The 14,633-nt window shown below is 49.1% G+C and overlaps 1 protein-coding gene across 2 annotated transcripts in view; it reads left to right on the forward strand.

Moving 5' to 3' along the window:
* Positions 1 to 12,724, forward strand: part of KCTD1 (potassium channel tetramerization domain containing 1) — a 132,297-nt gene extending 119,573 nt beyond the window's left edge. For both annotated transcript variants that reach the window (XM_075533102.1, XM_075533101.1), the window contains exons 4-5: positions 6,431 to 6,736; positions 11,783 to 12,724. In XM_075533102.1, the coding sequence (XP_075389217.1) occupies positions 6,431 to 6,736; positions 11,783 to 11,941 (465 nt within the window). In that variant the 3' untranslated portion in view covers positions 11,942 to 12,724. The remainder of the gene's footprint in view (positions 1 to 6,430; positions 6,737 to 11,782) is intronic.
* Positions 12,725 to 14,633: the final 1,909 nt, after the last annotated feature.

Raw genomic sequence — 14,633 nt, forward strand, 5'->3', positions numbered from 1 at the left:
ATAGCCACACAGAACTGACAGATATGAAGGGGTACCCCCCCAAAAAAAGGGTATTTTTTGTCAAAGCAATGTATTTAGTACTCTCCATTACACTTAATACACTTGTCAAATCTGCAGGTCCATTCTTGCTCGCCTGGCGGGAAAATACATACTACGAAAGCTCCACCCACCAGAGCTTTTTTCAGTTTGTTTTGGTTTGGGGGGGGGTACTCATGATTGTGGGGTTTATTAGGGAAGTTAGCAGGTTACAGCGCATGTGAGAAATGCAGGCTTCAGTGATTCAGTGAGAACAATCTCCTCTCTTCTGCAGACAGGTCTCCCTTTGGCACTCAGCCGCTTGGCCGGACTTCTGACCTGCTTGGGCAGTGTTATGAAGCACTTTTAGGACTGCCTATTAATGCCCCAAGGTCATACCACTCCAACTCTGTGGGTCAGGAAACCTAGCTGCATATTTTAAGTGCACCCTACCCCACACGTCAGCCTCCTGCCCAAGAGCACGTTCCTTGCTCTGTGAGCCGGGAAACCCACCGCTCTGGCTTCTGGTTCTGCTGCTGCTTCCACTCGGGCTCTTCTCTCTTTCTCAGCCCCTGCTTCTGAGATGGCTCACTGTACACTCAGCAGATGGCAATCGTGTAATAGAATCAGTAGCCTTCCTCCACCTTCTTGCCAGACCCATCAAGGAAAAGTCATTTGGTGGGAATAACAAACACTGCTCCTGACTAGAAGATCCATAAGTACCTCACAGTACAGCCTAGCCCAGAACGCAACTCACTAGACCCCCAGGGCTCCTTTCGTTCCCCAACACACAGTATGTCATCACAATACCTACCAAGAGCCACAGCTGTAAACTGGATGCGCTTAGAACTACAGGTTTCTCAAAATGCAGGAAGAGCCAAAATCGAGACTCTTCAGCTGTGATGAGCCTCAGCCTGACGGAGGGGCCCCCACACAGCCCTGTGCTCTCAGCACTGAGACGCACTCTCGCATCCAGACACATAACACCTAGCTCGTCCCATTTGCAAATGACCCAGAAAAGGGGCCCTAGATAGGAGAATCCAAATGTTCTCCATTCATTCAAACAGTCCAGCACACGTATACAATATAAGGGAGCTAGTTTATAATGAAGTTTTTAAAAATTATTTTTCCCAAAAGCTGAATGAGGGAGAAAGCGAGTTCAATAGCATTTGTTATGAAAAGGGTAATAAGAATTTGCGTGCAGGCCAAGCCAAGCGTCCATCACCCCTCTGGCCACAGGTCACACTGTGGCGGCCTGCGCATTGCCGTGAAGCTGGTGGTTGCGCCACCACTGTTTCAAATCCCGGCAGGGTCGTCCGTGGTGAGCGAGTTTCAGCAGAGCCTTGCTACTCTGGGCACATTACAGAAACAAGTCCACAGAAACTCATGTGTATCAGAGAGAGTTTGTATGAAGGGTAAGTGCACATCAAGAAAACGCCCCAACCCAGTGCTGCCCAATCCCATAAGTGGCACATTAGCCCATACGTCCAACACCAGTCCACAAAATCCTCCTCCATCCCACAAAACACACACAGTGATGCTGACTGCAGGAGAAAAGCCGAATCAGTGAACATGTCAGCATCTCAGCTCTGGCAGGGGTCTCCACATGGCTGCTCCAGCACCTAAGGCTGCATTGGGGCAGGTCCATGCAGCTTTTCCTCAGGGACGTCTGGCAGGAAGTGAGCCTTACCAGCCGGAAACTGGCTAAGGCAGCTGCACCCTGGTCCAACCATCAGAAAACAAGAGACCCGAGAACTAGAAAGGCAAGGCTCACTGAGCCATTTATCTTTCTGCCTTTCAAGTAACATATTTTTGTCTCTGCACATGTTTTTATTGGCCAGGTTGGCACAATAAACTTTGTAACCATCTCAGAGCCTCCAGACTAAAACAGACTTGGGGGAAAGGCATAGTGAACTACATCCAGATGAGCACTGTGCAGCAAGGGCTTGGAGCACACCACCATCACTGTGAGATGACGCTGTTTGATGACATGGAAGTCATCAAGGGAAAGGGAGACATGGGCTGGAGCAACAGCAGCGAGCCTGGGCTCGAACGCACTGCAGTTACGCTGCTGCGAGGCTGGCGGCACATCATTCTATTGCACATCGGCTCGTCATAATGGAAGGCACCTTGAAGGCAGCTATCTGCCCATGAGAGGACTTCAAAAAGTTCCCGGGAAAAAAAACGGAATTAAAAGATAATAGAAATATAAAATGTAAACTTTGTTTCTCAACACCAGCTCCATTAAGTTCAGGAGTCCCTCTGTAAGCAATGATACCAGCTCTTTAGTCCACCCCCCTAAAGAACTGCAGTCCTTGGAATCTAACCATGTCAATGGAGTCTCTCATAACTTATCAACTGAAGAAAGATGGGTGCCCTTTAAGTATTTTTTACAATTAGGGGAGAAAAAGTCAGGAGGAAGTAAATCAGGACCAGACAATGTATTGCTTCAAGTTTCCCACAAACACTCACAAAATTGCACTTATTTGATAGGAGGAGGGAGCAGGAGCATTGGGAGAGGTGGAGAAGGGCTCTCTCGTAGATGAAGCTTTCCCAGGAAGTTTTCTGTTAAAACTTTGGCTAGCTTTCTCAAAACAACCTCAGAGTAAGCCGACATTATCGTTCCTTGGCCCTCCAGAAAAATCAACAAGCAAAATGCCTTAAGCATCTCCCAAAACTTTTCCCACGACCTTCGCTCTTGACAGATCTGCTTTTGTTTTTGACTGGGCCCACTTCCACCACTTGGTAGCCATTGCCTTGATTGTACTTTGTCTTTGAGATCACACTGGGAAAGCCACGCTTCATTTCCTTTTACGAGTCTTTAAAATCTTGGTCCCACAAGCATACTACTTCCATCGAAAGCTCTTCTTCTGTCTGCTCACCTGTGCACAGCTGTTTGGGCACCCAGTGATTGGAAAGGTTGCTCAACTTTATTTTTTCAGTCAGAATTGTATAAGCTGGACTAATTGAGTTGTCTATGATTTTCTGCTCAACATCGTTTGGTTCCTTCTTAAATTAATCGATCCGTTTATGAACTACTGATTTCTCTGGGGCACGGTCCCCATAAACTTTTGTAACTCCTCATTGATTTCACCATTTTCCACCCAAGTTTCACCATACATTTGATGTTTGCTCATGCTTCAATTTTAGCACAATTTGTGTTGCTCTGATGGGACCTCTTTTCAAACGGATGTCTTATCCTTCTTAGTACCTCAAACTATAGCTTGCTCAGAAATATCATAACAAGTTAATACAAGTTTGTTTTAGAATAAACATTTTTTCAGATCCATGCATATTTTTCATAATACACATTTCCCATGCATTTTTCAAATACCCTCATATTGATCTAGGCAAAATGTCAACCAGTGGTGTACTGGAAAAGCCTATGACCATTTTCCTGTGTGGTAGGTAGAGTGATAGTTCTCAAAAGATGTTCACATCCTAAGATCCAGAACTTTATCTGTTACTTCAGATGGCAAAGGAAACTCTACAGCTGGCATAGAGTTACGAATTCTGAGATGGGGAGATGATGTTGGATTATCCAGTGGTCTCAGTATAATCACAGGGCTCCTTATAAGTGAAAGATGGAGGCAGGAGAGTCAGAGTTAGAGATGAAGTAAGGTACAGTGATGAGGCCACAAGCCAAGGAATGTGGTCAGCCTCTGGAAGCTGGAAAGGGCAAGAAAACAGATTCCCTCCTAGAATCTCAAAAAGGAACGCATCGCTGCCAGCCCCTTTTAGACGTCTGACCTTCAGAACTATAAGCAAATAAGGGTTTGGTGTTTTAAGCCATGAAATTAATGATAATTATCACAGAATTAGTAGGGAGAAAATATGGTTATATTCACGGTGACAGAGAGTACAGCTGAAAAGAGGTCCTACAGTGCACCAGATAGCTTATGTCTGAAATAGTGAGGTCAGTTGGGGGTTCTAAAAAGCCCATTGACCAAGTCAAATGGACAGCAGATATTGACGAGCTAGAATGCCGTATGGAATGAGAAAGAACTGAAAAGATTGAGTATTTTCGTTTGAAAACTGTTAAGACCCAATGGTTGTCTTCGAACATATGAAGGGCAACCATGTCAAAGATGAATTAAAATTACTGCAGCGCCAGAGGGCAAAGCGAGAACACATCAGCTGGCGTTCCTGGAAGATTCAGGTCATTCTGACAAAGACATTTACAACGATCAGATCAGAGCTGCCGACACAGTGAACGTGGTGCCCTTGAGTTCGTAACTTCCTGGTCACCGGACACATTCAGTCTGAAGGGTCACCATCCAGCAGGATTGAAAGGGGTCTCCACAGGGGAAGTTGGTCAAGAAGACCACTCTGGACCTGCACCCTAACAGTGGGAGACTTGATAGCTCTAAGATGACAAGGTATATTTTCCCTGGAGGTGAAAATAGTCTCTTTTCGGCTGAGTTCTCTCATTAAATCCCACGAGACAATAGAAAGCAGGCGTAGAAGTTGTTGCTTTTGTTGCCTGTGTCATTTCTCAGCACTGTTTGGAACTTCCATGAGCTCGCTTATGTGATCATTCTGTGTATCACAGTTGATGTTTGGCAAGGTAACAAGGCCACTGCAGTAGGGTCTCCCCTGGAAGCCTGCACCCCGTCTCCCTCCTGCCCCCTCAGGTCCAGCTAGGCAGCCCCGGTTCTACTGTGCTCTCGGAGTGACCACATCTCAGTTCCAGTGGCTCACGTCCTTAAAACCAAGCAGTATCCCCTTGCAGAGCAGGAGGGTTAAGAAGCTGGAAGCGCGTGCACTGGATGTGGTACCTCACCGTAGAGAGCCAAGACTTAATGAAGCGGTTGGCCACAAGAGGGACAGAATAAGGCAGCAGCCTCTTCTGCTGAGAGAAATATTGCCAGATGAGCATCTCCACGTTTTTCAGCAGCAAAGCAAATGCCCCAGGGAGCACCCTCGAGAGCCCCACTCGCCTCTCCACGCGGTTGTCTCTGGAGGTGCTGGGTAAATGCTGCTGCTGGATTTGAAAGCAAAAGAATAATGTGTAAACTTCAAACAGAGGTCGCCTCCTCTCCTCTCCTCTCCTCTCCTCTCCTCTCCTCACACTCCAGGCCACAGCAGAGCCCCCTGGCAGCACTTGACTGTGTGCTTACCTTCGCTCTCCCGCAGGCAAGGAGGCAACGTCACCAGCACCAGCCTGGGGAGGGATCGAGGGAGGCCTGTGTCAGTTGCTTAGCACGTTCGTAGTCAGCAAGTCTGGACAAGTATCCACTATCTCACACCCAGAAAGCGATTGTGGCCATAGCTACGTGTAGACATAATATTGACTCGCTTGTTAACATTGTTCTTAAAATCCTGCCTCCCCCTCATTCTCTTTTGTCTTCCTGTTCAATCGCTTGTGCTCCGTTTAATACTTGTGTGTTTGGTGCTTGCTTTCATTCAATAGTTTGGGGGCTTTTTTAAGACCAGAGTAAAAGGAACCAGCAGCAGATGCCTATGAAGTGGCTGGTTTCGCTTTCAAGAAAGGAATCGGTTTCCTTCTCTGTACTTTTATCTGACTGATGTCAAGACCTAGTGCTGACGACTGCTCTCCGTTTAGATAGATAGCGGCCTCAATAGATGGTTCCTGGGGGCGCTTCCCAGATCTCCCACAGTCGTCCCCAAACCACGTCAGATAAGCACACATGCTTCAGTAGAAGCGGGCATGGCTGCTCTCGGACCTCCGCCCACAGCTGACTCAACCAGACTCCCCACACCCTCCTCTAAGACACTCTGGGATCCACACTGCTGACGGGTGCACCTTTGACAGTGGGGCTCGGCATATCCATGGGTCTCTTCTGAACAAACACTCACGACCATTGAGTCAATTCTGACCCCTGGCACACCCCCCCTCCGGGATGGAGTAGAGCTGCCTCTGTGGCTTTCTGAAGGAGTAAAGAGCCGCCTCGCTCTCCCTGGAGGGGCTGGTGGTTTCCCACAGCTGCCCTGGTCACGCACAGCACACCCGGTGACCATCCGTCACAGGGCACCAAGGCCCATCAGAGAGGACCTGAATCGGCTTCTCACCGGCAGTCACATGTTAAAGGCCCCGAAGGCATTTTTCTACTAAAGGGGACACAATCTTGAGTCCATCCTTTCACATCCCAGTTTTCTCATCTGCAAAATGGTGATATTAATGGTCTCAACTCGTTGGGCCTTAGTGAGAGGTGCAGGCCTGAACTTCACTCACGTGAAGCGCTTCGGTGAGGAGCGGGCTGCCTAGTCATTAGCAATGGTCCCAGAGTCTCACCGCATACGTGCACGCGGATGACCTTAGTCCTTGCAAACGGGGCACGAATGAAAATGCTGCATCCACCTTCAGATTCTCGAACTCGGGGGTGGGGGGCAGTGATCACTTGCAGCCCCTCATGTTTGCGTTTGTACTGTGCGATATCTGTTCCCTCCCCAGGACTACACTTTGTTATATGAAGAAGCAAAATACTTTCAGCTTCAGCCGATGTTGTTGGAGATGGAAAGATGGAAGCAGGACAGAGAAACTGGTCGCTTTTCCAGGCCCTGTGAGTGCCTGGTGGTGCGCGTAGCCCCCGATCTTGGCGAGAGGATCACGCTCAGTGGCGACAAGTCCTTGATAGAAGAAGTGTTCCCTGAGATCGGCGACGTGATGTGCAACTCGGTCAACGCAGGCTGGAACCACGACTCAACACACGTCATCAGATTCCCACTGAACGGATACTGTCACCTCAACTCCGTCCAGGTAGAGAGTTGGCCGTCTTAATACTTGACCTTGCCCTCCTTCGCCTAGTACCTTTCTACCAAAGCGCTGGCAGCGTCTCATGCATTGAGGTTTCTGCTGGGCAGATGAATGTACACACCCCACCCCATGCTACTCCCCCCACCCCTCACTTTGTCCACACATACAAATTGAGCCCCTACTGGGTGCCAAGTTCTGGTGTTGGTACTGCACTGGGGATACAGACCAGAACCACCGCTGTTTTCATGGAGGGCCGGGGGAGGGTCGCACACTGAGAGAGACATGAATGTTTGCCAGGCAGTGAGAGGAGGCTTCTCTGGGGCATGTCCCTCCAGCAGAGGGACTGGCAGTGCTGAAGACCACGAGGCGGGAGCATGCTCTGCCTATTAGGAATATCAAGCTATTTGAAGCCAACAGACTAAGAGTACCACCCCCACCCCCTGACCCCCGCCCTTTTGAAATGAAATGGACCCATGATCTCATTCAATATTTTGCCAGCAAAACCTGCCCAGAGCCGAGCAAGCACCCAATATACCATATTGCTCCGTGACTGCTTGTAACAACTGAACAGATAACTAGGCGCAGACCAGCAGGAAACTGACAGAAAAGAGCACCTGGCTCCATCATGCTCGTGGCAGGCGCCCACCCTCACACAAGTGGGGGCCTGGCTTTGAGTTGCGCAGACCCAGGGGGCCCATGTGCTTGCTTCACTGTGTGCCTGGCGCCCTTAAGGTTGTGCGCAGCAAAGCCCCTGGGCAGTGAGTGCACTGGGTGGGGCCTGTAATGCCCTGAAAGCCTCACCCCTCCCCACACATACCCTTACCCTGGCTTTCCTCCAGAGAGGGAGGGAGGGGCCGGGTGTTCGGAGCCAGGGTGGCGTTTCATCAGTCTTCTAGGGCCCCACCCCACAGGCCTGTGGGTAACTCTGAGATAGGCGTGATTGACACACTCCCTGGATGCTTTGAGTCGGATCAGATGTAGACATTGCCTCATGGGGTAACTGTGGTGCCACAATGGCTGGGGCCCACGCTCCACACTCCATGCTCCCCTGACTACGAAACGAGTTAACTGCTAGCTCACTGGTTCTCAACCTGTGGGTCTCAACCCCTTTGGGAGTTGAATGACCCTTTCATAAGGGTCTCCTGATTCAGTTAAGTAGCAACAATTTTTTTGATTTATAAATTATTTTTTCATATCTTAAACTGTCCGAGGTCTACATTCACCCACTTTTCTGTTGGCCATCCCCCAGGGAGGGGGCTACATGTAGATCTTTGTGATCGGTTCCCCCTTTCTACCCCACCTTCACTCCACCCTCCCGGTATCAACACTCACCACGGGTCCTGAGGGGTTTATCTGTCCTGGATTCCCTGTGTTTCTTGTTCCTATCTCTACCAGCATACATTCTCTGGTCTAGCCTGATTTGTAAGATAGAATTGGGATCATGATAGTGGGCCGGGGAGGGGGGGAGATTAAAGAACTAGAAGAAAGTTGTATGTTTCATCGGTGCTACACTCCATCCTTTCTAGTTTGTCTCCTCCCCACAACCCTTCTGTAAAGGGATGTCCAATTGCCTACAAATGGGCTTTGGGTCTCTACTCTGCACTCCCCCTCATTCACAATATGATTTTTTGTTCTTTGATGCCTGATACCTTCAACACCTCATGATCACAGAGGTTGATGTGTTTCTCCTATGTGGGCTCTGTGGCTTCTCAGCTAGATGGCCGCTTGTTTAATTTAACTTCAAGCCTTTAAGACCCCAGATGCTTTATCTCTAGATAGCCGGGCACCATCAGCTTTCTTCACATTTGCTTATGCACCCACTTTCTTTTTAGCGATAGTGTCCGGAAGGTGAGCATCATGGAATGCCAACAACGAAAATAATTTTATAGTTAGGGGTCATCACAACATGAGGAACTGTATTAAAGGGCCACAGCATTAGGAAGGTTGAGAGCCACTGTGTTAGCTAGATAGACGTGGGACTACAACTTCAGCCACGTGTAGCTGCTTTAGCTCACTACAATGATCACCACGTTGAAGCGTCTTGTGATGGCCAAGGCGGTATATGCCAAGAAGCTTATGCTATTGGCCGTGCATTGGAATAAGCATTGGACACATTTAAGGTAAAAGCCGACTGGATCTGATTGGATAATTATCATATTATGTATGTCGGATCCCTGGGGGAGGAAGAGGCGTAGGGGATGCTTAGATTAGGGAGGTAGCTATCACCACAATGAAAGGAAAGGAGAGTGGTCGGAGTTAGGTTCTTTGTATTTCCGAGTCATGGCCAGGAAGGCTTGCCAGTGCAGTGGCAGGTGCAAGCAAGCTGGGCTGCTGATTGCTGGCAGGTGAAGGTCCCGCCTCTGCTGGGGAGTTCTCCTTGTGGCCAGCTGTCCTTCACCTTGTTTACCTGCCACCAAAGTACACCTTGATTTGAAACTCAGGTGTGTGTTTTTTTTGTTTCTTTCAGTTCTCTCTGCACGCTGACTGGTCTATTTGTGTGTGCTGAATGCAGTGACAGATCGAGCACGGCCATGCAGGATGTTCACTTGGTTCTCAGAGGGCTTGTTTTTGTTTGGGGGGCATTTAACTTTTTTCAGCTTTTGAACACACGTACTCTCTTGCTTCCCAGTCTCAGCTAGTAAGTTGGTGAGACTGGTCAGTAGACTGCATAGATTTCCGGATTAGTCGGCTGCATTCCCTAGCAGAGTAGTTGTAGATTCTACGCCATATAACAGTAATTGCAGATTATGCTCCACATAACAGTTGTGGATTATACTCCATATAAAAATCCTTGTACAAAACCCACATGGAAAAAGCACACCAGCCTGTGTGATCATGAGGTGTCGACAGGATCAGGTATCAGTCATCAGAAGATCCAGAACAATCATATCGATGAGAATGAGGTGGGGGGAGGTGGAGTGGAGACCCAAAGCCATTCTGTAGACAATTGGACATCCCCTCACAGAAGGGTCACAAGAAGGGAAGAGCCAGTCAGGGTGCAGTATAGCACCAATGAAACATATAACTTTCCTCTATCATGACCCCAGTTCTGTCTTACAAATCCAGCTAGACCAGAGCATGTATACTGGAACAGATAAGAGCTCTCGACGCACAGATCCAGGACAGATAAACCCCTCAGGAACAATAATGAGAGTAACGATTCCTTGAGGATATGGGGAAGGTGGGGGGAGAAAAGGGGAACCGATCACAATGGTCAACGTACAACTGCCACTCGCCCAGGAAGACGAACGATAGAAACGTGGGTGAAAGGAGACAGCAGTCATTGGAAGATATGAAAATAATAATTTATAAATTATCAAGGGTGAGGGTGGGAGGGAGAAAAAACTAAGGACCTGATACCAAGGGTTCAAATAGAAAGAATATGTTTGGAAAGGGATGTCAAAATATGTACAAATGTGCTTGACACAATGGATGGATGGTTATAAGAACTGTAAAAAGCCCCCAATAAAATGGTTTAAAATAATAAAAGTTAAATAAGTCATTGTAGATTATACTCCATATAAAAGTTGATGATGAAACGCCAAAGGAGCCCCCTTCGCTCTTGACTATACTGAAAAAGTGATGTGTCAACTTTTCATTTCATGACCCACAGAGAAATGATGCCAAGCCTTTTATTTAAGTTGGAATTGAGTCATCTTGCTCTTGGAATACCGGGGGAAGTAATTTCATTGTATTCAAAGTCCTAGCAGGAACATTCGCAAGCCTAGTAGTTGTTGAATTCGGAACAGAATGTTCTAGATCGATTTTCTGTATTTTTGCCTAAGGGTTGCGAAACAGAACTCTAGCGGTGCCGTGGCCTATGTGCTGGGCTGCTAACCACAAGGCCAGTGGTTCAAACCTACCAGCTGCTCCTCGGGAGCAAGATGAGCCTGCTTGTCTATGTAAAGCTTTACAGCCCCCCAAACCCCACGGGGCAGTGAATTAGGGTGGCAGGCACTATTTGCTGCATCTAAGAAGTCAGGAACCTTGTTGGCATTAGGCACTGAAGTCCAGAATTCACAGAACAGATTATGTGTCCTGTGTCTATAGAAGTTTGAAGATCGCACTCTTGGGTCATTTTCTAACACACAGCCATTGCGTTCATTCTCGCCTCTCTGCCCACACAACCAGGCGATCCGTAGATTTCACATGCCACAGGCTTGCAAACCTATAGGTCAATCTCAGCTGGCTTTAGCAGTGCGTGTCTGCTGCTGTTACATGTGTGTGAATCTCCCAAGCAGAACGCCTGGAGATGAGGTCAGTATTGAGAAACCGAGCAGTGGCGGGGCTGAGAGTACAAGCGCAGCACCAGCGAAACAGGTTCAAGCAGCATGGTTCTTCCATGGCCTTGTCGCATCGAGCCTGTTTCCGCTGTAAAACGGCTGGGGAATGTGAGCCCTCTCCTTTGAGAGAAGTTAACGTTGCATATTGGAGGAAAACCAAAACACACGGGCCCCTCCTTCGGGGCCAAACACAAAAACACCCCTGAGTCGGTAACCCAATTCTGTGACTCCGTGGCCAGGAGTCTCCATGTCCTCCCTTCTCAAGGGGTGCCATACATACGCACGCATTTTGCGGCGTGGTTGTAACTACGGCAGGCATGTCACGGCAAGCACAGAGTGGCAGGTCTCAGTATTAGACGCACGGGGATCCCCCCAACCCGTTGCCATCGCCCCACCTGCCAATCACGGCTTCCCGGCGTGTCAGAGGAGCACCGAGCTCCCTCGGGTTTCCAATGACCGGTTTTGCAGAAGCAGATCGCCCGACCCCCACCCCTCGGAGTGGACTCCAACTTCAGATGGTTCGGGCAGCAGCCGAACGTGTTCACTCTTTGTCCCCGGCAATTCCCTGGCCCCCTCCCTACTGCCCTGTAATGCAGCGTGACCCTCTGAGGGACCCTCACCGAGACTTGGGGACTGGATGAGATGGAGCAGAGCTGCCAGTGCTCAGCAGCCTCTGCCACAGACCAGTGGGGGGTGGGGGTGGGGAGGATGTGGCCAAGGGGGCCTGGCTCCTCCTTAACTGGATACCCTTCTTGGCCTCTTGCAGGTCCTGGAGAGGTTGCAGCACAGAGGATTTGAAATCGTGGGTTCCTGCGGGGGAGGAGTGGACTCGTCCCAGTTCAGTGAATACGTCCTGCGACGGGAACTGAGACGGACAGCCCGTGTCTCCTCCGTCATCCGGATAAAGCAGGAGCCTCTGGACTGAGTGAACATGTTTCTTATGCAAACACAACGACACAAAAACATACACAAGAGTTCATGCAAACGAACAAGGGACATTTCTGTGCAGTTGGGACAGCAAACCAAGTCCTGGACGTAAAATCGAATAAAAGACGCATTTATATCGAATAGAGACCACACCTGTATTCCTATGGGAACAATTGGAATAGTGCTATCCTCAAGGTGTACAAAATATATAAATATATATATATATGTCAAAAGGTAGGAAATGCAAAAAGAAGGGTGATGGCTACAGTCGGTGCTGTGATGGCCGTGAAGTGTCCTAGGCCCCTGGGGCCTGCTGACCAGTAAACAAGCCATGACCGGTGAGGACACCTCTCCTGACAGTCCCCGTGTCAAACAGCCATCCCTGGGTTCAGTTTCCCTTTTCTTTCTTCCAGCCTTCCTCTTCTTCTTTTTTTAAATGGAAAAAATAAAACCCACCCCACCTTGACCGGCATCTCTTTGCATCTCAAGGTTTCATGTCTGTCTTTAGACAGGGGCCTGGCAGGACTGCAGGACAACTCTGCTGAGCACATTGCATTTGAAAGATGTTAGCCATGGGATTTTCACTGTAGTTTATACAGAACTCACACACTCTTTTTGTCTGCCTCACGGATGTGAACATGACTTTGTTTTTAAACCGATCGGTTTTGCAAAGGGGCCAGAATTATTACTTGTTAGAGTTGCTCCAAGTTTGAGTCTGCTGCTTTCCTACAATTTTTCAAATTTTATAATGTATTAAATACAATAAACTCTGTTTAAAAAATACGGTCTGCGTGAAACACACGTGTTGGGGGGAGGCTGGATCTGAGCAGAGAAGGGGATTTGATTGGAATTTCCTGGACCAAGCGAGCATCCAAAGAGAGGCTCAAGCGGAGGCGCTCCCCGGTCGAAGTCACAGCCCCTCCCTCGGGGACAAGGACCGGTCCAGCAGTGCTCTCCCAGCCCAGCCAACGGCATTCCCTCGCTGCGTTCTTCCACGCGGGTTCGTGAGACGAAGCTTTCTTCTGGTGAACGTGGCATTTATACTGTTGCTGCTTTGAAACCTGGCCCGAACGTAGTGGCTTCAAACAACATTTCAGTCTCGCATGTGACTCTGCGCGTCCTGTGAGTGAAGCCACGATTCGTGGGCTCTAAGGGTTTGGGATGGCACAATGACATGGTCAGCCAGTAGCCTCTCCAGGTAGCTGGGGCCCCTTGCAGTATGGTAGCTAGGTTCTAAGAGGGAGTATCCCAAAGGCCGGTGTCCCCAAGGGAGAAAGCAGAAGCTCTCGTCCCCCCTAAGAGGCCCTAGATGAACTGCATGCTGCCCTCCCACTACATTCCATGGGCTGCGTGGATTCAGGGTGCGGAAAGCCCAATATGAATAAGTCCATTTCAACGCGTGGCAACTCCGTGTTTTACAGGGTGAGATCACCTGCTCCACAGAATTGTCATATCTATCATCTTTACGACGGCAAACCGCCAGCCTTTTTCCCACAACACGAGTGGGTGAGTTTAAAATCGGCCAGCAAGGTTTAAGGTCAGAGAGGAGCATCACGGTTTTGTCCTCCCCAGGCCCCCCAGCATTCAAAGGCTGGGAAATTAAAATCCCCCTCTTGTGGAGGACAGTGACAGACTGTGTGGCAAGTTTGGGTCGACGGTACCATCTGCCAAAGAGATCTGAGCAGTGAGGGACACCTGAGACTTCCACATCGCGTCAGAGTTGGCCCTAACTCATCCGAGTTACGGTGCCCTGGAGGTGTGACAGGTTACACATGGTGCTGTTAAATCACGAGGCTGGCAGTTCGGAACCATCCTCCGGAAAAGGCTGACTTTCTGTTGCCTTAGATTGGCAAGTCTTCGAAAGCACAGCGGCGGTTCCAGCGTCCTACAGGAGCAGTATGAGTCCTAACTGATGGCAATGAGTTTGACTTTGGAGTTTTTCCCAAGTTCTTGAGATGCCAGCTCCCTGAACAGCCCCTGTGGCTGTGCAGCATTGCACCAACTCCCACTTGACGCAGAGCGGAAAAGAGCCGCCCATAGGGCTTCCTAGGCTGCATCTTCACAGGTGCAGATCATCAGGCCTCCTGCCTTTCAGGAGCCCCGGTGGTGTAGTGGTTACACATTGGGGTGCTAACCGCAAGGTATGCAGTTCAAAGCCACCAATCACTCCACAGGAGAACAAGGAGGCTCTCTACTCCCATAAAAAATCGCAGTCTCAGAAATCCATGGGGACAGTTCTACCCTGACTTACGGGGTCACCGTGAGTCAGAATTGACTGAGCTCAGTTGTGGGTTTTGTCCCTCAGAACCATTGGGTGGGTTAGATTAGGTACCTAGGGCTTAACCCCTGCACCACCAGGGCTCCTTCCAAATTGCCCTGCCCTCACCTTTCTTCCCTATGTGGTCTTCCTCCTCTCAGACACTCCAAATCAAACCAGCATGCTGAGAAGACTGACAGGGAAACTAGAATGCTTCTGCTGCAGAGAGCTGCCTGTGGTGGTAGGCTATTTCCATCCGAAAACTTTTTTTTTTTTAATTTAAAATAAGTCTGTGCCTGAAGACACTAGTAATGAAAATATATCTGGCTTCTGAAACCAAAAGTAACCTGCTGAGGTCCCCCGTCACTTCCTGAAACGCAGATGCCGCTCGAACGCTGGATTACTTCAGTGACGTCTAGCCAGGGTTCCACAG

The sequence above is a fragment of the Tenrec ecaudatus genome, chromosome 15 (genome assembly GCF_050624435.1).
Source record: "Tenrec ecaudatus isolate mTenEca1 chromosome 15, mTenEca1.hap1, whole genome shotgun sequence".
Lineage (NCBI taxonomy): Eukaryota > Metazoa > Chordata > Mammalia > Afrosoricida > Tenrecidae > Tenrec > Tenrec ecaudatus.